The sequence below is a fragment of the Lolium rigidum genome, chromosome 4 (assembly GCF_022539505.1).
Source record: "Lolium rigidum isolate FL_2022 chromosome 4, APGP_CSIRO_Lrig_0.1, whole genome shotgun sequence".
NCBI classification, from domain to species: domain Eukaryota; kingdom Viridiplantae; phylum Streptophyta; class Magnoliopsida; order Poales; family Poaceae; genus Lolium; species Lolium rigidum.
Genome location: NC_061511.1, coordinates 233,600,256 through 233,622,382, shown reverse-complemented (window position 1 = coordinate 233,622,382; position 22,127 = coordinate 233,600,256). Strand labels below are relative to the sequence as shown.

General features: G+C 43.3%; 2 protein-coding genes across 2 annotated transcripts; both read right to left on the bottom strand.

Moving 5' to 3' along the window:
* Positions 1-5,251: 5,251 nt before the first annotated feature.
* Positions 5,252-13,006, bottom strand: LOC124649820 (putative leucine-rich repeat receptor-like protein kinase At2g19210). The gene is made up of 12 exons (XM_047189389.1): positions 12,901-13,006; positions 12,258-12,816; positions 8,047-8,537; positions 7,592-7,733; positions 7,401-7,472; positions 7,242-7,313; positions 7,077-7,157; positions 6,809-6,990; positions 6,476-6,732; positions 6,264-6,390; positions 6,114-6,182; positions 5,252-5,949 (listed from the first exon to the last, which is right to left on the bottom strand). The coding sequence occupies exons 1-12, from the start codon at positions 12,989-12,991 to the stop codon at positions 5,252-5,254; spliced, it is 2,841 nt and encodes a 946-aa protein (XP_047045345.1). The 5' UTR covers positions 12,992-13,006.
* Positions 13,007-13,803: 797 nt separating this feature from the next.
* LOC124648426 (probable LRR receptor-like protein kinase At1g51890) lies at positions 13,804-21,097 on the bottom strand. Its single transcript, XM_047188196.1, has 13 exons — positions 21,010-21,097; positions 20,162-20,930; positions 17,413-17,693; positions 17,189-17,327; positions 17,016-17,087; positions 16,878-16,949; positions 16,710-16,790; positions 16,439-16,599; positions 16,108-16,349; positions 15,885-16,011; positions 15,702-15,770; positions 15,429-15,621; positions 13,804-14,191 (listed from the first exon to the last, which is right to left on the bottom strand). The coding sequence occupies exons 1-13, from the start codon at positions 21,095-21,097 to the stop codon at positions 13,804-13,806; spliced, it is 2,682 nt and encodes an 893-aa protein (XP_047044152.1).
* Positions 21,098-22,127: the final 1,030 nt, after the last annotated feature.

The following is a 22,127-nucleotide window of genomic DNA, read 5'->3' as shown; positions in this document are numbered from 1 at the left end:
ATCTCTGACCTCTACCTCCCCGAGTTCGATAAACCTTGGGTGATTCACTTAAGGGAAACTTGCTGCTGTTCTACAAACCTCTGCTCTTGGAGGCCCAACACTGTCTACAGGAATAGAAACGTGCGTAGACATCAGCCTCTCTCATGGCTGACGGACCACTTCACAAGATCGGCGAATGCTTACTGGCGAACAAGGAGTACGTGGACAACTACTCTGCTATGAGGCAAGTCTGTAGAAATTGGCGCTAAGGTTTACCTGAACCCGACGTGCACCTGCACGAATGGATCATGGTAGACCACGCCCTTCCACGCGCCGCTGAGTTCACCTTCCTCCAACTCGGCACATCCCACTACGTCACCATAGATCTATCGGAAGTTCATGCAAGGTTCAAATTCCTCCATATCTATAGAGTTAATCTATTCCCTTTTATTTTCAATCATAAACATCTTAGTGCTGAATGTTATCTTCATCAATATATTTTAGATACTACTTCGTCGGCTTTTGCCGTGGCGTCATCGTGCTTGCCCAGAAGAACCCGCCGCACAAGATACGGCTTCTGAACCCACTCACAAAGACATCGAACACTATGTTTGAGGCGCAGATGCCATCTGTTTTTCTGGATTCAGTCGCTGTAATGAAATCCCCGACTATGGTCTTCGTTTCCGCACATTACCTGGAGGGAATTGCTTGGGTCGATGAGAGCACTCCAACTAAGGATATATATGAAGATTGGGGAGAAGGAAGATTTTCGATCGAGCACCATTCTCTGCGTTCCATTACCCCGTTCAATGGTAAATTGTATGCAATAGCTGTGGACAATTCTGGGATCGGATAATTAGTGTGCACCAATGTACAGTTGGATCAGCGCACGAGGATTGTCAAGATGGAGACACTAATTTCATTTCCAGAACTTGGAAATGACAAGTTCTACCTTGTGAAGTCAGATGGTGATCTGCTACTTGTGTTGTTGGACAACATGCTTTTGGAAGACCAACCATTGGTGTACCGCGTGGACACTCAGAGCCTCTCTCTCCATGCGGCCAGTAACATTGGTAGTCATGCCTTCTTCGTGCATTATATTCGGTGTATCTCCGTCGACACCAGAGTGCACCCAATACTTCGACCTGGCTGCATCTACTGCGCGGATTTGGGTTATATCAGAGAGTACTTTCATGATACAAAGGCTTGGGATGAGTGGCCACTACGTGTGGATAGAATAGGAAACTACGGTCTGAGAAATGAACAAAGGCCATACCGTTTGGAGGATGTATTGGCTGCACACTATAGACGGAAGGAGTTCAATGAATATTTCCTTGGGATGATGCACGAAAGGAGCGACGAAGAAATATATGAGGAATGAAGAACAAATTTATTCATCCTGGGGTATCCCAATCTTCATGTTGGTCATACATTGCATGCGTCTTATATTTTTTTCTAGCTTAGTTTATCATGAACATTAACAACGTTATTGGCTGCTTTTAGCTGTTGTATGAAGTTTATGTATTATACTTAGTTTTCTGATTATGCTGCTGTGAATTTATCATATACTAGCTTCTAGATTTGCTACCTGATTCGCTGCCATATTGGGCAAAAAATGAGGACCAAAAGGCATAAATAATTGAAGAAAGACAGAAATAGAACCTTCTCTAGATTTGATACCAATTTGGATCGAGAGAGACAAAACCCAGCTCTCACGTACAACCAAACACGGTCTCGTCCTGTCCCACGCGGTCCCTTCCTACCAGCCCCACACGACGCGGCCCCACAAACAACGCGGCCCCACACGTCAGCACAGAACGTTCAACTAAACGGGATTCCTTCCGTTCGAGCTCCTTCTGCGGGTTTCAGACAAAGGCTTGGGGAAAACTGAGAAAAAACTAAGGAGCTGGGGAAAACTGAGTACAACTAAGGACCTGAGGGCACGAAAATAGAAATCCCAAAAAAAAAATAAGCGAGATATATCACTTGTTTCTTATACATAGAGGCTGACATCAGGGACCCACCATCCCGACACGTCAATCAAGGTTAACAAGGCGGCAGGGGGTTCGAAAGAAAAAAGTCAAGTAGCCAAAAAACACGTGTAAAAAATAATCCAAGAAAAGAAAAGTTTATTGTATAGAGAGGATGCCATATGAGGCCCATCATCCAGTAGCATCCCTCTATATTAATAAGGTGGCAGGGGATCAAAAGAAAAAGTCGAGTAGACAGAAATTGCGGGTAAAAAATCCAAGAAAGAAAATGTTTATTGTACAAAGAGGCTGACATATGGGACTCATCTTGCAATAGTGGCCTCAACTTTAACAAGCCGACAGAGGATCAAAACGAAAAATCAAGTAGCCATAAATCACGTGTAAAAAAATAAATCCAAGAAAAGAAACATTTATTGTTTAGAGAGGCTGACATCAAGGACCCATCAACCAGCAGTGGCCTCAACGTTACAAAGGCGGTAGTGGATTGAAAGAAAAGACAAGTAGCCAGAAATCACAGGTAAAAAAATAAATCTAAGAAAATAAATTTTTATTATTCAGAGAGGCTAACATGTGAAACCCATCTGCCAGCAGCGTCCTCAACATTAAGAAGGCAGCAGGGGGTCGAAAGAATATTCAAGTAGGCAGAAATCAGGGGTCAAAAATAATCCAAGAAAGAAAATGTTTATTGCATAGAGATGCTGACATATGGGGCCCATTTTGGAGCAACGTCCCCAACGTTACGAATGCGGTAGGGATCGAAACAAAAATCAAGTAGTCTGAAATCAGGGGTAAAAATAAATTTTCAAAAAAGAAAACATTTATTATTCAGAGATTCTTACATATGGGACCCATCAACCAACACATAAACAACTCGATCGGAGAATGCCAATCAGGTGGAAACAGAGGGGGCAATAAAAAAACAGTGCAAGAGACAATGCCGTGTGGGCCATACTGTCCGCCAGGATGCAAATTTGTGTTGACTCGGTCGGCTCACCCGATAATTCATCATGCACAACGTACCTGGTAATCATGCACAACGTTTTCCCGGTTATGTGCTGCTAGATGGCATAAAAAATGAGAAAAAAGTTTTGTGATGTACCACAGAAAGATCAAAAATTGTCAGGGATGGGGTATCAAAAACCTTGGTCGAACCCCAACTTCGTCGCCTATGTAAACCTATTTTTTTGTAGTGACTATGACCCGAGTTCTCATATTCGGAACGAAGATCAAGCATACAAGCACACGGGGTCCATGGGAACATCTTGGTCCAAACTTTTCTAGATTGTTCATGAGTCACATTGTTTGCGAGTTCAGTTGGCATCTGCATGGCGAAGGTGTGGAAAACATTTTCAAAGGTGCATCATATATGACGTGACTGGGATGAAGGGTGTCGGAAGCATTGAACTGGACCCACGGCGCACAACAATCGGGACCGCCTCAGAGAATAGCTACCTACGAAGACGGAGCTACCCAATTGGAGTGACTCATGAATTAGGCAAAGGGAAAGCTTTTGGTCAACTACCCTCTGCCTGCACGCCAAGGAATCTTGTATCGTACGACACTAAGAGCCGGTCGCCGCGTGTGGCTAAAGTTGTACACCCCTGCAGGGTTAAATCTTTTCAAAAAATCATGATCACTATTACAGACGACTTGGGAATGGACGTGTTGATCCTGAATAACTTTAAGCTAATCTTAAAACTTGAAAACAATGTGTTCATAGGATGCTTCCTGTAGGTTGATAGAGGAGGTGATCCTCGTTGATACGTTCAGGTGATGATGAGATATAGCTCTTTTGTTCCCTTTTCTAATATTTTGGGTAGCCGAGTTTGTTCTCTTCCCCTTGTTACAAAGAAAAATAGCTTTACGCAAAATAAAGCTCTACATAAAGCCTTGGATATCCGCTTTCCTAACAGGTTGTATTAACTATTAAGTGTTTTCCAAGTCCCTGTACTCAGCTCGTCACATTTCTTCTGCAGACGAGGTCTCTTTGACATATGATGGTTTCTAGTTTGGTATCGACGAGTAGCTTGGGATTACAGGTGGCAGCCTGGAATCTATGGGCCGGGACATCTCCGTTATGCTCCTAGCCTCCCGGGCCTTTTTTTTCTATCTTGCTATCTTGAATATCATAACTTGGCTTTCACTGATTGATGTAATGTTAGGTCAGTGACCTCTACTTATAATACCTTGGTTCTTTGCGCTATTATGAGCTTGTATTACTTATTCGAGTCTTAGAGTGACTGTTGTGTTATCGATTTTATCGCTGTAGGCTCTCGAGCTCTATGTTAGGCTTATGTTAGAAGGAGATCTGGAATTTTCTAGCCTTGATCTTAGGGAACCCCACACTTAATGTGATGTTGTCGACTGGACGTGGTGACCCATGTGCATATGAACATTCTCAACAAATTACACCTTACAATTTTGGATTGAGGGAGTAATTGACAACGAAAACCCTAAGCTCTTCTCCACCTTTCTCAGAGAAAACCAGTGCTACCTGCTCTAGTTGTAAATATGTGATGTTTGGATACATTCTTCAATATCAAAATGTGATTATTCATCATGTGAAAAATACAATAAAAATATTAAAAGTGATAATGAGAGTATTTGGAGGACAAATCTAAGAGCAATTTCAATAATATAGCCAACTGCTGGCTATAACAAGATGCCATGTCATTTGTAGTCACCATATAGCTAACATGTACAATAGTTGGCTATAAGAATGAACTACTTTACTAACATATGACCCACATTTCACTCTCACAAAGTACCTAGGAGCACGTGCAAGAGCTGGCTATTACATAAGAGCCCACCTCCCTTCTCTCTCCCCTTCTCTCTCCTCCAAGTCATCTAAAATATATTATTTAATATCTTATAGTCAGCTGACTAGACTTTATTGTACTTGCTCTAAGGATAGTAGTTTCACCCAACTAGTATACACATTTTTGTATCTAGTAGTCACTAAACTTCTTTTTATGGAGAAAATAATATTCAATAACCCACTATAATGAAACATGATATAAGCTTTATAAAATAGGAAGGACCTATTTTGCGAGTTATTAACAAACCAATAGGAGAGAGAGCTAAGTGTGCAAAAATAGACATCGATGTCAAGGTACTATTTCAAAATTTAGAGAATTCACACTCCCAGTCTGTGTTTTTAATAAATTTACACTCACTTATGTAAAACCAAGATGTTTGAATATGACATCACAATCCCTTCAAAATAGAAAAATACATATATGTAGAAAATTGAGCTACATTTACGCCAAACAAAGAAGTCTTCAACGTGCAGTAGGACCGGTTGGCATTGCAGCCACCCCCTTAACATCATGCTTCATTGGAAATGAAATTTTGCTCTGACTCATATTGGTGGACTGATCAGAGACGTACTCATCATAACTCAAGTTTGGGTTGTCACTTCTATCACCAGTGTAGAAACTGCTGTTCACGTCTTCATCGGCAGGTCCCTCCTCGAGCTCGATGCACTCTTGCAGTTGTACCACAACATTGGTCATGGTAGGTCGTTGTATCGATGCATACGCGCTGCACTTAAGCGCGATTTCCACCACCTTCCAAACGCTGTTGACATCGTAAATGCCACCCATGCGTGCATCCACGACACTTTCAATGTTGCCCCGCGCCATACGTTGCCGCGCCCACTGAATGATGCCGATGGGTGCTGCCTCCGGCTCTCGTAGTATGGCAGGCTTCCCTGTAACCAGCTCCAAAAGCACGACACCGAAGCTGTAGATATCGCTCTTGGCCGTCAGTTGCATTGTGGCATGGTACTCAGGATCGACGTACCCGGGCGTGCCGACGACCTTTTCCGTGGACACGTGCTGGCTGCCACCTTTGAAAGCCTTAGACAAGCCGAAGTCGGAAATCTTGGCCTCCATCATCGTATTTAAGAGGATGTTTGTGGCCTTCACATCCCTGTGAATCAGAGGCGGGTTGCAACCCTTGTGCAAATACTCTAGCCCTACAGACAACCATACCAGCCAATGATCATGTTGAAACTTTTTTTTTGAAATGGGGAAAAATCGCCCCAGCTTCTGCATCCAAGGGATGCACACGGCTTTTTTTATTAGATTATTCGCAACATAGAATATTTAGCAACACCAGACTCTGCATTGAGATGCATACCATGAGCAGATTCAAGTGCGATTCGGAGCCTCTGTTTCCAGGGTAAACATCCTCCATGGTATTTTCTTCCTATTAATAGGTCGATATTTTGTCAATTTTTGTTCTATGAAACGCAAAAATCTGACATCAAACAGGTGAAAACTTACACACCTTCAATATGTTCCTGCAGGGTACCTTCTGACATGTATTCATAGACAAGTGCCATGCAATCCCCATCTTTGCAATAGCCAATCAAAGAGACAAGATTCTTGTGATGAATGCGGGTCAAAATCTGAGCCTGGAAAAATGTTCATAACATATGAAATTTCACGCTGAAACTTCTCAACGCAAACTTCAAGTCTAGTCAAAGAACGAAATTCTACCTCTGCGAGGAACTCGCTCACACCTTCAATAGAAGAATTAGACAACAACTTCACTGCAACCTGGCTACCGTCCTCCAAGAAACCGTTGTAGACTTTTGCAAACCCTCCCTGGCCTAGCACTTTCTCGAAGTTGTTTGTAATCATCTCGAGCTCCTCATATGTGAACCGGCGATTCTCAAGTTGCAGTGAATTGTCCGTGTAGACATCGTTTCCTGGTGCATAGCTCGTCATTTTATTGTTCTGGGGCTTCACAGAGCTGTTTAATGATCCTTCATAGGTAAAAATGGCACAACTAGAATTAGCAGGGCTTACTGATCCATAAAACGATCGGTCGTTTGTTTCTTACCGATACCTTACCTTGTTTCTTTCGTCTTATAAAGCGAAAGATTAGTGCTACCACTGCTATCAACACTATCACAACTGCAGGTATAGCAATGTACATGGCCAACCTGCTCTTTGTTTTAATGGGCTTACATGAATTGTTGTTGGTGCAAATGTCTCGATTGTTGTCATATCTAAAATAATATGTAGAAAAAAATAGTGAATTAAATTCATGAAATATCATGTTAGATTAGACCAGAATTAAACGAAAGAAGAACACCTTAGATTCAGAGAACCATCCTGGATTCTCCTGAGAAGTCCAGAGGGGATAGATCCACTAAGTTGGTTGCCGGACAAATCTCTGTAGAAAAAAATAGTACCCCTATTAACATGACTTAATATAACATGGGAATGAATATATTTTCATTAAGGTTGTCCAGCTTACAGAACTGTCAGCGAACTTAATTGTGAAAGAGCATCTGGAATTGAGCCTACCAAGTTATTGGTTGATAGATTTCTGCGAGTTATGGCACATTTTCTTATCAAACTTTCAGGAAAAACTACAATAATATACGTTAAAATTGATCCATAACTCAAGACATACAAGTATTGGACAGCTTTAAGATCGGCGAAAGAATATGATATATCACCGTTCAGACCACTGGAGGATAGGTCTCTACATAGAGCAAGTATTCAATGGTCAGTTTCACTCCATAGTAGCAATCTCACACCCTCTTCTCCATTTGATATGCCAAGTTTAGTAACATAATGCTCGTACATAATTGAAATTCTTACACTCTTCTAATCCTTGGAGGCCCTGCAATGGTGTAGTTACATGTCAAAGTGTCCCACACCATAACAGTCCCAGGACCGCAAGGGTCACCCATCCAGTTTCTACGCACCTGATACTTCTCCTTGATCGCCATGATAGCGGCCACTGCAGTTAGTAGCACTCAATTTTTCAACGACTTATGCTAATTATTATATAGTTAACTTAGTCTTTTCAGAAACATGCACTCTTTGAAGGCATGCAAGTTTAGTAAAATGGTTGTGCAATTTTTGTTAGTAGGCTATATTTGGAGTGATTTGAGATGAGATGTTGGTTGAATGTTGACCTGAAGGTTTAGAAATGTTAGTGGGGTCTGTAAATTGAAATTCGAGCTACCTATAAATAGACAAATATTTAAGTGTGTGCTTGTTTTCTTGTCTATCTACATAATTTGTGTATGTCCAACTGTCCATATGCCTACCATCCTCGGAGTCCGTGGCAATGTTGGTGGTCGGGATGACGGAGAACACCTCAACAGCGTTGATGATCGGTGGTAGCGTCGAGTTGGCAGTGGCATTGATTGTGATGTTGTACTGGCTCTTCCGGGAGGCGAAGGTATTGTAGTAAACGCCGCTATAGAGGTACGCTGGCGTGACAGCGTCTCGGTCCCACAAATCGCCGTTGAGGTTGATGTAGAACTCGCGCGTAGCATTGGCTGGGAGGAGCTGTAGCTCAGTGAAGTGCATGATGATGAAATATGCTGGCGACGGGTCGTTGGGCTGGGGCTGGGGCTCCCAGGAGAATTGTATTTGTATGTCATTCCGTGGGCTGATCGCTGTCCGCAACACCGCGGGCGGGGCCTCAAAGAAATCTGGGTTCATGTTATGCACCTTCCTCATCGTTGACATCTCTCTCCATAGTACTGAGTTTACCCAAGGGAACCAGAATCTGTCGTGTGGATCATGGGGATACCTGATCAAATCAATACCGTTTCTGGTTAGTATAAAAATGCTCGTGCCACAGACACAATATAGACATGAGTGAAGGTTGTAATCCGTTTATTCAGACTTTCGTTCCCTTTTGAGGATAGTACTCCATCCATTCACTATGGTGCCGCCCAAGACGCTTTTAAGGATGACTTTTTACGTGAGTTGGTAAATCTTACTAAAGATAATCCCTACCCGATTTTGATCGGTGGAGATTTAATTTACTAAGATTTCCTCATGAAAAAAGTAAAGATCTTTTTGATGGACATTGGCCTTTCTTGTTTAATGCTGTCATTGATAGCCTTGATTTAAGAGAGGTGTTTATGTCCGGTCGACAGTTTACTTGGGCCAACAGCTTGCCTGAACCCACATACGAAAAGCTAGATCGCGTGTTGATGGATACCGAATGGAAAGATAAATACCCTATGGTGTCTATCCGTGCACTAGAACGTATTGAAAAATTGTCTGACCATGCTCCCATCCTCCTAACTACTGGAAATCCACGACCTGTTTGTAAGCGGTCTTTCAAATTTGAACTTGGCTAGCTACAGAGAGAAGGGTTCCATGAGATGGCTAAGACGGTTTGGGAAAGGCCAGTTCGTGGTAGCACTCCAATCTTGAGATGGAATAATAAGATGTGTGCAATGCGCAGACATCTCTCTGGTTGAGCTGCCCATATGACTGACATTCTTAAGAAAGAGAAGGCTCGCTTATCAACTTTGATTGATGAGCTAGAGGCGGTTGCTGAGGTAAGACCGTTGTCTCCGCATGAGATTGAACTTAAGAATCAGTCCAATGCGCAGATGGTGAGTCTCCTTCGCGAAGAGGAACTCAAATGGTATCAACGTTCCAAAGCCCAATTCATTTTGGAAGGAGACTCAAATACACGATATTTCCATGGCATAGCCAATGGGAGACATCGGAAAAAACGTATTCACTCTCTTACTCAAGATGAAGGGTTAATTGAAGGCCATGAGCAACTCAAATCTTACATTACTAATTATTATAAAGGCTTGTTTGGTCCTCCGGATGAAAGTTTATTTTCTCTAAATGAGGACTTAACAGCTGATATACCCCAAGTTTTTTTAGAAGAAAATGGCTTACTAACTGCACCTTATTCTGAGGAAGAAGTGCAGAAGGCTATTTTCCAAATGGAATGCAACAAAGCACCGGGTCCCGATGGTTTTCCAGCGGAGTTTTATCAAACTTTCTGGGATACTATTAAAGCGGATCTTCTAGATTTGTTCGAGTGCTCTGCATATAGGACAACTAGAATTATTTCGTCTAAATTTTGGTGAAGTAATCTTGTTACCGAAAGTTAATGAGGCAGAAAGGATTCAACAATATAGACCTATTTGCCTTTTAAACGTAAGTTTCAAGATTTTCACGAAAGTGGCCACCATTAGACTTAATACGGTTGCGGATCATGTCGTTCAGCCATCACAAACCGCTTTCATGCAAGGAAGAAATATCCTTGATGGAGTGGCGGTTTTGCATGAGACGGTACATGAGATGCATACTAAGAAATTAAATGGGGTTATTTTAAAATTAGATTTCGAAAAGGCTTATGACAAGGTCAAGTGGTCTTTCCTTCAACAGGCACTCAGGATGAAAGGTTTTTCTCCTGAATGGAGCGCTTTAATAAATGATTTCGTGTATGGAGGTAGTGTGGCAATTCGGGTTAATGATGACACCGGCCATTATTTCCAAACACGAAAAGGGTTACGCTAAGGGGATCCGTTATCACCAATGTTATTCAACATTGTGGCGGATATGCTGACTATACTCATAGAGCGGGCCAAGTCTGATGGTCAGATTGAAGGTGTGATTCCACATCTGGTTGATGGTGGTTTATCTATCCTTCAATATTCTGACAATACAATTCTGTTTATGGATCACGATCTCGAAAAAGCTCACAACCTAAAATTAATTTTGGCGGTTTTTAAGCAGTTGTCGGGATTGAAAATCAATTTCCATAAAAGTGAATTGTTCTATTTCGTTGATGCCCAAGATGATACAGCTCTTTATACAGAGTTGTTTGGTTGTGGGCAAGGCCAATTTCCTATTCGCTATTTGGGTATTTCGATTCATTATCGGAGACTTACGATTGCTGAATGGAAAATAGTGGAAGAAAGATTACAGAAGCGTCTTAGTAGTTGGAAAGGTAAATTGCTGTCCCTGGGAGGAAGATTGGTACTCATTAATTCGGTACTGACAAATATGGTACTGTATATGTAATCTTTCTTTCTATTGCCAAAAGGAATTCTGCATAAACTCGATTATTATCGATCCAGATTCTTTTGGCAAGGGGACAGCGAGAAAAAGAAATATCGACTGGTTAAATGGAGTATAGTTTGTAGTCCCAAAGATCAAGGCGAGCTTGGAGTTCATAACCTGGAGGTCAAGAATTCAGCTCTACTGGGTAAATGGCTTTTTAAGCTCCTTACCGAGGATAAGATTTGGCAAACTATGCTTCGGAGAAAATATATCTGCTCCAAGACGTTATCCCAAGTGGTTTGAAAACCTGGGGATTCTCACTTCTGGGCTGGCCTAATGGCGACAAAAAATGTCTTTTTTCGCCATCGAACTTTCTCAATTAAGAATGGAGCACAGATACGGTTCTGGGAAGATGCTTGGTTAGACAATGCACCCCTAAGTGAACAGTATCTTGCGTTGTATAGTATCGTTCATCGCAAAGGAGATACCATTGCTACAGTAATGGCTACCTCTCCACCGAATATGACGTTCAGGCGAGTTTTGCTAGGACAAAGGCTATTGGCGTGGAATGCCTTAATTCAAAGGCTGGGGGATATTAATCTATCACCTGAACCAGATGAATTTAGGTGGAATTTACATGTAGATGGCTCTTTCTCGGTCAAATCTTTATACAACATCATACTTCATTATGATTTACCAGTTGATAATAATAAGAAAATTTGGAAGATGAATATACCATTAAAAATAAAAAATATTTGGATGGTATCTTCGTCGAGGTGTCATCCTCACCAAAGACAATCTTGTTAAGCGTAATTGGCACCGAAGTAAGCGATGTGTTTTTTGTCATCATGATGAAACTATTAAACACCTTTTCTTCCAGTGCCAGTTCGCGAGATCTATTTGATCTGTCATCCAAGTAGCATCTACCTTATATCCTCCGACTAGTGTGGCCAATGTCTTTGGCAATTGGCTTCATGGTATAGATTTAAGGTTCAAGTTGCTTCTTAGGGTGGGGGCGCTAGCAGTTATCTGGGCGCGTTGGCTGAGTAGAAATGACAAGATTTTTAATGATAAAAATTGCTCTTTGTTGCAGGTCATCTACAGATGTACATGTATTCTCCGTTTGTGGTTACCTCTTCAGCGCATGGAGAACCGAGACCTATTTACGGAGGTCTGTATACGGTTGGAGGCTACGGCGAGGGATACTTTTTCCCTACATGGGTGGCAGCATAGTCTACGGATTGAAGCTCCACCCACACCTTAGGCGTTATATGATTCATCGTTCCGATATGTATTCCGCCTAGTTTCTTTTTTAGTTTGACATTTTTTTGGACTTAAGACTCATAAACGGCTGTGTGCATCCTGGTTATGCAGAGGCTGGATGTAATTACTTATCAAAAAGTAATAAAACATCCTTTATCCAAAAAAGACCTTTTGGAGAGAGAAAAGAGGTGATAGTAGAGGGATAATCTTGTGATGTTCTGCTCACCTGATGACATCATATTTGTCGGTCGGGCCGAAGTTGAACCTGGCTAACAGAACAAGCCCCTGCGCCTTGGTCGCCTGCGGATAGATCGTGTTTTTGAGCGGCCTCAGATCCAGCCCAGAGATGAATGGCGTCCCGGCGCCGGTGTTGATCAGGCAGACCTGCACGAAGTCGTCCGGCACCACCAGGATGGCCTCCACGTTCTTCGCCGCTTCTGGACTTGAGATGTTTACCGTGTGCCAGTAGTTGACGCCGATGTGGAGGTCGAAGATAGGCAGCCGGTTGAGGCCGTCGTAGTTGCCGTACATGAAACTGGCGCGGACGAGGTACTTGAGCCCGGGCACGAGGGAGCGGAGCGTGTAGCAGTTCCGGGCGCCGGCGGGGAAGCTGCGCACGTTGTACCAGGTCGTGCCCATCGACGGCGTGATATTCTCGGCCGAGATGTTGTGGCAGGTGCCGGCGTCGTCGGTAAACTCGCCGTTGTCCGGGGCGTAGGAGAGCTTGGTTGTCTCGCCCTCGTAGCCCGACTCCCCCTCGAGGCCGCAGTCTATGGTTATGAATCCTGCAGCGCAAACGGCACATGAATCACATGATCGATCGATTCAATTACGTTTGATCGCCTTGGTGATTAGGTGCGAACGCATACCTTTGTTGTCAGGCTGGGCGCGAACTTGCAGCACGCCTCCACCGGCGGCGCCAGCGAGACAGAGAAGCAGCAGCCACGGCGTGGCCGACATTGGTCCCCGTGTTAATTGCTTCATTGCACACGCAAGGATATGTTTGTTTGACATGCGCACCTTCATCAACTTATAAAAGAAAGACAACCTGGGTAGCCTTAATCTAAGGATATTTTCAGCGGCGTGCGTCTGAGCTTAACGTCCGCCGCGGGCACCAGGTACGGCGAGGTACGATCGTCGCCTCTTTGCCTGCTACTGCCGTACTTGCCCCACACGACTTTTGATCGGCTCAACAAAACTAAAAAATATGAGCTGGGACTGGGCGAAGAGTTGACATTGCCTTCGAACTGGTCTCATGGCCATTTTTTATGTTGAAAGGGGCGCACGAACTGGTCGATTGAGGTCCTCCGTTCTTCTGACTTTCATGGATTACGAACCAGTTTTGCCAAGGGGCAATATTCCACTATAATCACTCAGGAAAACCACCACCCACAAACAGTCAGGAAAAGCACCACCTACAAATAAGGCGAAATCAGCATTGAATCAAGCAACCGGAAATTTTCTATTTCACAGTGAATGAGTATCTTGTTGTATTTTCAGCTAAATCGCACTTTCACAGTGAACACGCCCGCGCCCACATCATTCGAATCGAAGTGGTAATAAACAGTGATGCTGCAGAGTTCATTGAACTACTGGGAATCTTCATCCTCATTAAGCCATGTTCAAAATTGCAAAAAATCTGGATATCTCACATTCTTATTACTACTATTCTGAGAATCTGAGTACAAAGGGACATTTTCAGTTCCGTCCAATCTCCTCACGTTACAGCTGGACTAGTAGACGATGTTGGCACCCTGTCCAAATGCTCCAACTCAAATGATGCTGCTGTTCGGGCTGACACCGCTTTCGGCCGTGTAATACCCTGCATTAGAGACGACGCGCGCAGCTTCGAGCTCAAGGCACTCCTTGAGCAGCGCTACCACGTCGGTCATGGAGGGTCGCTCCTCAGGAGTTTGGGAGGTGCACTTGAGCGCGGTGTCTGTAACTTTCCAGACGCTGTTGACGTCGTGATCGCCGCACATGCGTGCATCAACAATGCCCTCGATGTTACCACTGACGAGGCGCCGCCTCACCCACAGGACGATGCCCGTCGGCTCAGGGTCATTCGGTATGTGTGGTTGCCCTGTGACTATCTCTAGTAGTACTACGCCATAGCTGAACACATCAGTCTTATTGGTGAGTTGGTGTGTAGCTTGGTACCTATAAAAGCATAGAAAGGCATTAGAAGGTCTAGTGTCAAAATTTCAGCAATCATGCAGCTTGACTTTTTAAAAACATCTTCATTGGAAACGAAGTTTGTATGAATGTGGAGAAAATTGACATAAAACCATTTTGCCCCATGGACATGGGGATTTCCTAATCACAGATGACAGATGTACCTAAATCAGTAGCCCTAGCCCACCCCGCCACCACCCCCTCCCCTGCTATGCCAACCGCGCCGTTGCTGCCGGACAAAACCGGCATGCTAAGCCCAGTGGCAAACAGCGGTGGCGGGTTGTCCCCTTATGCGAGCAACTCCCCAAAGGAGTGAGATCTAGGGAAAGAACCTCACATGGTTGGCGGTCCTTGGCCATCCACCAAATGCAGCAGTGTCAGCATGTCTCTTCCTGCTCGGCGAGATAGGGTGGAGTGGCGGCTTCCACTTCTACTTTCTGTGGGGAGGTCGCCAATCTGGCATGAGCTGTTGCCGGCATTTTGGCGGTAAGTTTTTTCAGGCCAACGAGCCTATAGAGCATAGACTGCAATGGCTTACTGAGGGATAGTGTTGGTTGTAAGCGGCTGCTACTCCGTGGCAACTCGGTAGTCAGCAGCCAACACGCGGCGGTGGTCTGGCAATGATCTGCTTCCCTCGACGACACCCTTTGGCGGCACAGGAGTTCAACACTTGGGTCAGCAGCCCTGGATCTTTGATGTTAGGGCATCACCAGCGATCCAAAGCAAAACGGACAACAAAAACATCCGTTGGTGCCTTTTTGGATCGGGCCTTGGACACGAAATTGGCCGCTTTGGCTGATATGTCTATTTGGGTGCGGGGTAGACCCAGCGGCCTGTCGCAAAAAAAAAAAAAAAATTGGTGATAATTTTACTTGATACGAAGTAATTTACATAGGGGCGAAAAAACTAGAAATATAAAACCCTAGTCTACTGTCGTGCCTCACGTCCGCCTTTAGAGACCGGCGGTGGTACATGATGCACCCTCCACACCTCGACAGGTGCTAAGTGCGGTGTTTATGTCGAAGGCGTCAAGTCGAGCTTGTTTCCGGCAGGTGCTACACAACGTTTCAGTGGAGGCATGCCTGCCGTCAGCAGGTGCTACACACGATGGCTCCGGTGGAGCATGAAGTCGTGTTTGTTGTAGCTTTTGTGTCGGCTGAAAAAAGATGCCTCGAAATAGCTAGCCCACTATTTAAAACTTTGGTTAAAGCAATACACTTACTCTGGGGCAAGGTAACCAGGAGTTCCAACCACCCTTCCTGTGGACACATGGGTATCATAGTTACTACTGAAAGCCTTGAGTAGGCCAAAATCGGCAATCTTCGCCTCCAAGTTTGCATTCAGCAGGATGTTAGACGTCTTCACATCCCTGTGAATAAGGGGTGGGCTGCACCCCTTGTGTAGATACTCAAGCCCTGCATGCATCGACATCATATTCTCGACCACATCCCCTTCTCAATATGTGATTATGTTACAACATGATTCAAAAACTAACCTTGCGCGGATTCCAACGCTATACGGAGTCTTTGCGTCCAGGTTAAACACCTTAAAGTGTTTTCTCTCGCTACAAATATCATCATATGAAAAGCATGCTCTCATTTTATTGTCAGTTGGTTCCTACCTCTACATATATAAATTAAATATTCATGAAGTTCGACTATTTGAGTACTTTGCATACCTCTAAGATGTTCATGTAGGGCTCCTTCATACATGTACTCATATACAAGAGCCATGTACTCCCTGTCCTTGCAGTAGCCAATCAAGGAGACAAGATTCTTATGATGGATCTTAGCCAAGATCTGAGCCTGCACTTACCCAACAAGATCACTGCATTATCAAAATGGATCCAGAAACTTGTTCGTTAGGGAATCAGTGACACTTAAGTATTAAGTATATCACACCTCTGCCAAGAATTCGGCTACACCTTGATCTGAAGATTCAGACCGCAGTTTCACAGCCACTTGGGTGCCATCTTCCAAGAAGCCATCGTAGACTTTCCCAAAACCTCCCTGGCCAATCACTCGCTGGAAACCGCTCGTTACGACCACTAATTCGTTGTATGTGAACCGGCGATTGTTGACCTGCAGCGATGTGGGCATGCTACTCCTCCTGTTCCGCGGCATCAAATGTTTGCTTGTCGCTCCTTTAGAAACCAATCACCCAACCTAGTGTTAGTAAGCACTTCATACTGGCATTGGTGAGTACAAATTTGTATTTTGCATAGTCTCTCACGTTGCTTTCTCCGCATGCACATGAGCAGTACTACTAAAAGCACAATCACCATCAGTGCAACTATTGGAACAGTAACATAGATGGCAACCATAGAGCTTTTCTTCTTTTCTAGAATCTGACAAGAGTTGCCATCGCTGCAGATATTTGGGTTGTTACCGTATCTAACAAAACAAAGGATAAAGATGAGTAAATTGTATTGATCAATCTTTATTATTTGTATAATTTGAAAGTTCTGACTCTAGGAAAGTGGGGATGTTTATCATATACTAACCTAAGTGTTAGAGAGCCATCTTGAATTCTCTTTAGAAGCCCAGAAGGAATTGATCCGCTCAGGTTATTCCCTGTCAAATCTCTGAAAGAACGGAAGTAGTTTTCCACGTCAATCTAACTTATGTATGTGTTAGAGAATTGATGTGAAAAATATCTCTCGGATACTTACATAAGTGTGAGCGCAGCCAACTGCGATAGGTTGTTAGGAATTGTGCCCGTCAGATTATTGCGTGACAAATCCCTGCAAATCAGTAAAGTGTCAGACTAAAGGAAAGTAGTTATGAAGAATGGCTCACAATTAACTTACAAGTATTGTAAACCTTTGAGACTGCTAAAGAAAGGTGATATGTTGCCACTGAGACCACTGGAAGATAGGTTCCTGAAACATAATGTACAACATCAGCTTAGATGATTCAAGATACCATTAGTGCTACTTTTAACGTCAAACGAAAAAGAATCATATATAAACATGTAACCCACAAGCCAGTTACAGTTGCTGGGCTTGAAACAGCATAGCTGCAACCTAATCCTTTCCACGCGAAATTCTTGGGCAAGCAAGGATCCCCCATCCAGTCCTTCACCAGCTGGTACTTGTCTCTCACCGCCGTCATAGCAGAAACTGTTTGCATCTCTCAGCAGCCGCAAAAATTATGTCAGATGAGATTCATTTGCTTCATTTCTATTTTTCCTGAGGGCTCACTTACCGTCTGTAGGGGCCGTGGTTATGCCGATGGTACTCAAGACGGAGAAGACCTCAAGGGCATTGAGAATGGGCGGGAGCGTGGAGTTGGCGGTGGCGTTCAGCGAGACATTGTACTGGTGGAACTGGTGGTTGGGGTCGGTGTTGTAGGCAGCGTTGGTGTATAGGTACTGGGGAGTGAAGCCCCGTGGATCCCAGAATTCGCCGTTCACTGTGATGTAGAACTGCCGCACGGCATTGCCAGAGAGGATCTGTAGCTCCGACAGGTGCAAGACACAGATGTACCTGCATATGCAATTTAATTTATTCAAGACGCGCTAATAAGTTAATCAGTCCCCGTATGTGTTGATAAGGAAAAACATTCTGAGGCATCCATGTCGAGCAAGCTCATAACTGGGCCAGGTACTACGCTACTACTGCAACATGTCTGGCAGTTCTGCAGACGGGCTGCACTTTGGCTGAAATCCCAGTGTTCACTCCCTCGGTTAACTCTGCTGAACCGGTGCTACAGCCGGGTAGCTCCGCCCCTCCAACGATGTATCTTAGCTAACACATGGCTCATGCACTCAATCATATGCTTAAATTCAAATTCCAAAAAAAAAAATAGTTTTAGGTACTTATAGAACATTTTATATTGGTACAGAAGGAAGTAACTACCATCACAAGTTTGCCCTAGTCTGCGGTAATGGACGGATTCTCCTTCGGCTCGGTGACGGCCATCTTCTCGGGTGGATGGCGACTAAGCTCTAGTTTGGTAATAAAGTTTTTTTAAAACTGAAGTATATCAATACCATAGTATTTTATTGCCCTACAAAGCAATTCTTCAGTTTTACACCTTTCTCAACTCTAGAAAAAACAGGGTCGAGCCTTTTTATTGAATACTTAAAAAATCATTTGTCAGTGGGAGATTATGGCTACTGGCTGCAACCAGCTCATGAAGTCATACTAGCAGAATTACAGATAGATAGCTTAATTTGTGATTGTAATTGACTTGAATATTTTGAACTATGCAATAAATAAAACGGTTGTGTGAATCTATTGATGCAGAGGCCGGGGATCCCCTCTCGAAAAAAACTTAAAAAATCCAATAGTTGAGTTTTAAAACCACAATAATTATTGGATCCAGACACCTTAAATTATTGAATAATAATTAATTTTAGAAACTGAAGTGTTCTCTGAATAATCAAAATTAGTTTGATGCCAAGCGGGGCCACGTTAATCGTGTTGTTAACAAAGTGGAGCACCTTCTAGTTAGGTCCTGAGATGTATAGTTATTGATTTGTTCTAGATAACTCCCTACGATTTTATTTATTTAGTGTTTTTGGCTTAGTCAATATCAAATTTTACAAAGTTTGACAAAAAAATCAGTACCCATAATATCAAATGTATATAATATAAAAATATAATTTATGCATGACAATTACAATATACTACGTCTGTCCCGAATTAGATATCACAAATTCGTCTAGATTCACATCCATACATTAAAACGTGTTTATATTTGTGCATATAGACGAATCTGTGACAATCAATTTGAAACAGGTGGAAGTAATATATTTTACATTGTAGAAGTTGATAATTTTTATCTTAAATATTTGATCAAAGTTTTGACTTTGTCCAAACCTAAAATGAAAAGTAATTCCAAATCGAGGGAGTATTCTTCTAGGCTACAGATTCTGTTCACTCAGAACAGTCGGTTTCCTAAAAGAACTACCATGCATCACCTATCATTGTACACCAAAGGATTAGATAGGTCACCCAAAAATGAGATCGTTTTCAGGCCGTTTTCTTAATCAGGCGGGTTTTCATGCTAAATAGTTTTTAATTTGGTTCGCTTTATCTCCTGCCAAGAAATTAATATTGCCAAGTAAGACTCAATCTCCGTGTTTTTTTTTTTTTGAAACGAGGCAAAAGATTTGCCATTTTCATTAATAGAGAAGAAGTTTAGAATTCCATAACAAATGCCTAGGACAAGCCCTAGGACTTTAACAAAAGCCTACTCTCCCGGTATTATATTGCACAAATCCTTAGCGCCGGCCAAGCACCAAGCCCGAGCCTCATCTTTGATCTTGGCAATCTCCGTGTTTTAAAATAAGTGTAGTATTTTTTTGTACATACGGTTGTATCTACACATTAAAATATGAGAAAATCTCCAATTTAGTCTATGAAGTTGCCATGGGTGTGCACATTGGTCAAGAACTTGCAAATTGTGAATTGTGGGTCAAGAAATTGTCCATGCGACTGTTTTGGTAACACGGTCACTGCTAGTTTGTTGATGTTGCCAATTAATTTTTTGCAAGTTATTGCCTCATAAAAATTCAAAATAAGGGCTAGAAAAATAGAAAAAAACAAAATTTCAAGGGACAATTTGTAAAAAAAACAATTGGCAACATCAGAAAATTAACGGTCGCCGTAACAGAGTAACCAAAACACTCACGCGGGGCAACTTAGTGACCCAGAATTCATGATTTGCAAGTTTTTGACCAAAACACACATCTAGGGCAACTTCTCATAGACTAAATTGGGGTTTTTCTCTTAGAATATATCTAGACACATAATGACGACACTTATTTTGAACGGAGGTAGAAGGATACTAAGAATTATAATATTCGTAAAGAACTGATGCGGTGCTTATGAACGAGAAAGTCGTCTAAGAAGTAATTAAGAACTGAGTCACTTGGATATGAGTGACACTTTTTTTTCCTGAAGGAATCTCCTACACGCAACCATCTTTACTGGAGTATGAGACGTACCCTGGCGATGGATCGTTGACGTTGGGTTGAGCATCCCAAGAGAACTCGATGGGGCTTGTGGCGTTGATGGGTGTGATGGCGGTCTGCATCACGGCGGACGGCGCTTCGAAGCTGTCAGCGTTCATGTTCTGGACCTTCTTCGTCGTCGAGATCTCCGACCATTCCGTCGGCTTGCTCAGCGGCATCCATATACGGTCATGCGGATCGTCAGGAAACCGGACGACCACGCCGTCAGACGGGCCAAAGTTAACCCTGGAGACAAGGACAAGGCCCTGCGTCGCGTTGGCCATCGGGTAGAGCCCGTCCTTAAAGGGCCTCAGGCTCAGGCTGGAGATGAACGGCGTCCCGGAGCCGGTATTCACGAGGCAGACCTGCGCGGAGTCGCCCGGAACGACGGCGATGATCTCATAGATTTCTGGCGTGTTGGCATCGGAGATGTTCACCTTTGTCCAGTAGTTGACACCTAGGTGGAGGTCGAACACTGGTGCTCTGTTGAGGTCGTCGTAGTTGCCGTACATGAACGTGGCCCGGATGAGGTACTTGAGCCCGGCCACGAGGGACCGGAGCGTGTAGCAATTCCGGGCGCCGACGGCGAAGCTGCGAACGTTGTGCCAGCTCCTCCCCATGTACGGCGTGATATACTCGGCCGACATGTTGTGGTTTGTGCCGGAGTTGATGAAGCCGGCGTCAGAGGTGAAACGCAGCTTGGTGCCGCTGTCGACGTACCCAGCTGCATTCTCCGGTAGGCCGCAGTCGATGCTTATGAAACCTATATATTATGTGTGCGCCTAATGACATATATGCAGGTAGTGCCATGAAAATATGACATATATGCTGGATATGCTCACCTAAGTTATCGAGCTGGCCATGGACTTGAACAACGCCACCGCCGGCAGCGAGGACGAGCAGGAGCAACAACAGCCACTGGGCATCCATTTCTCTTCCTCTCGGCAGTCGTCTCTTCTTCGTGCATGTGCCAGCTGCTACACACTACACTACTACTACTACTACTACTCACTAGTAGTAACAACTTGCCACATTATTAATTACCATGCTAAACAGTTCATTACTATACGTAAAGGAACGTCAATATTTGCACCGATCGCCGGGGCAAATCACGTGGGAGATATAGGTTGATCTATTATGCCATTGAGTCAACGTCTTGGATGGCGCCGAGGTATTGGATGCCCGAAGCATCAAATGGTGGAATTCTGACTTTTTCTTGTGCAACTATGCAGAAAATTCATTTTTTAAGAATATGAATGACATATCTATCTTTTTTGCCAATAGTTCCACGGTCTATCTCCTAAAAGAGCAATTGACCATGCCATACCCGGCTGAAACCAAACCCAATAATGATAATCATCAACAATATAAGAGCTCGTTTGGTACCAAATGAAATGACTACAGGAATTCATTTCATTTGTATTTGGATTCCAAAAACACACACATGTTTGGCTCCCACATGAATTTGCAAATGACTCTAGAATTCAAAATAGAATTGCTACATTATCACATCCATGTGAGCATCAGATGAACTGGAACAAGTATTTTTCATAACTTTTTGAACTCATAACATAGATTCTGATACTAAAACATAGATTATCATCCAAAGTATGATTCAAAACATAAAGCCATGTCCTAGTCCATGAAACATAGATTGATCAAGATAAGAAATACAAGTTCCAAAGTTTCAATAAGTTAAGCAAGTTGCAAATGGCAGCTGCTACATCACAAATTCAGATCTGAATCATGTGTTTATCTGCTTGAGCACCCACTTTTTCTTCATTCATTCAGGCAGTGCCATCAAAGGCTTGAGCTTGCGATCATCAGCAACAAGAACATCATATATTGCCAACTGTTGATCATCTTCCAAACCTGGTATGTCACAAAGAACATTGCATCTCGCAACACTCGTGAATCTGACGCTGAACCTTTCCAGCCAGCCAAGACATAAACAAACTTC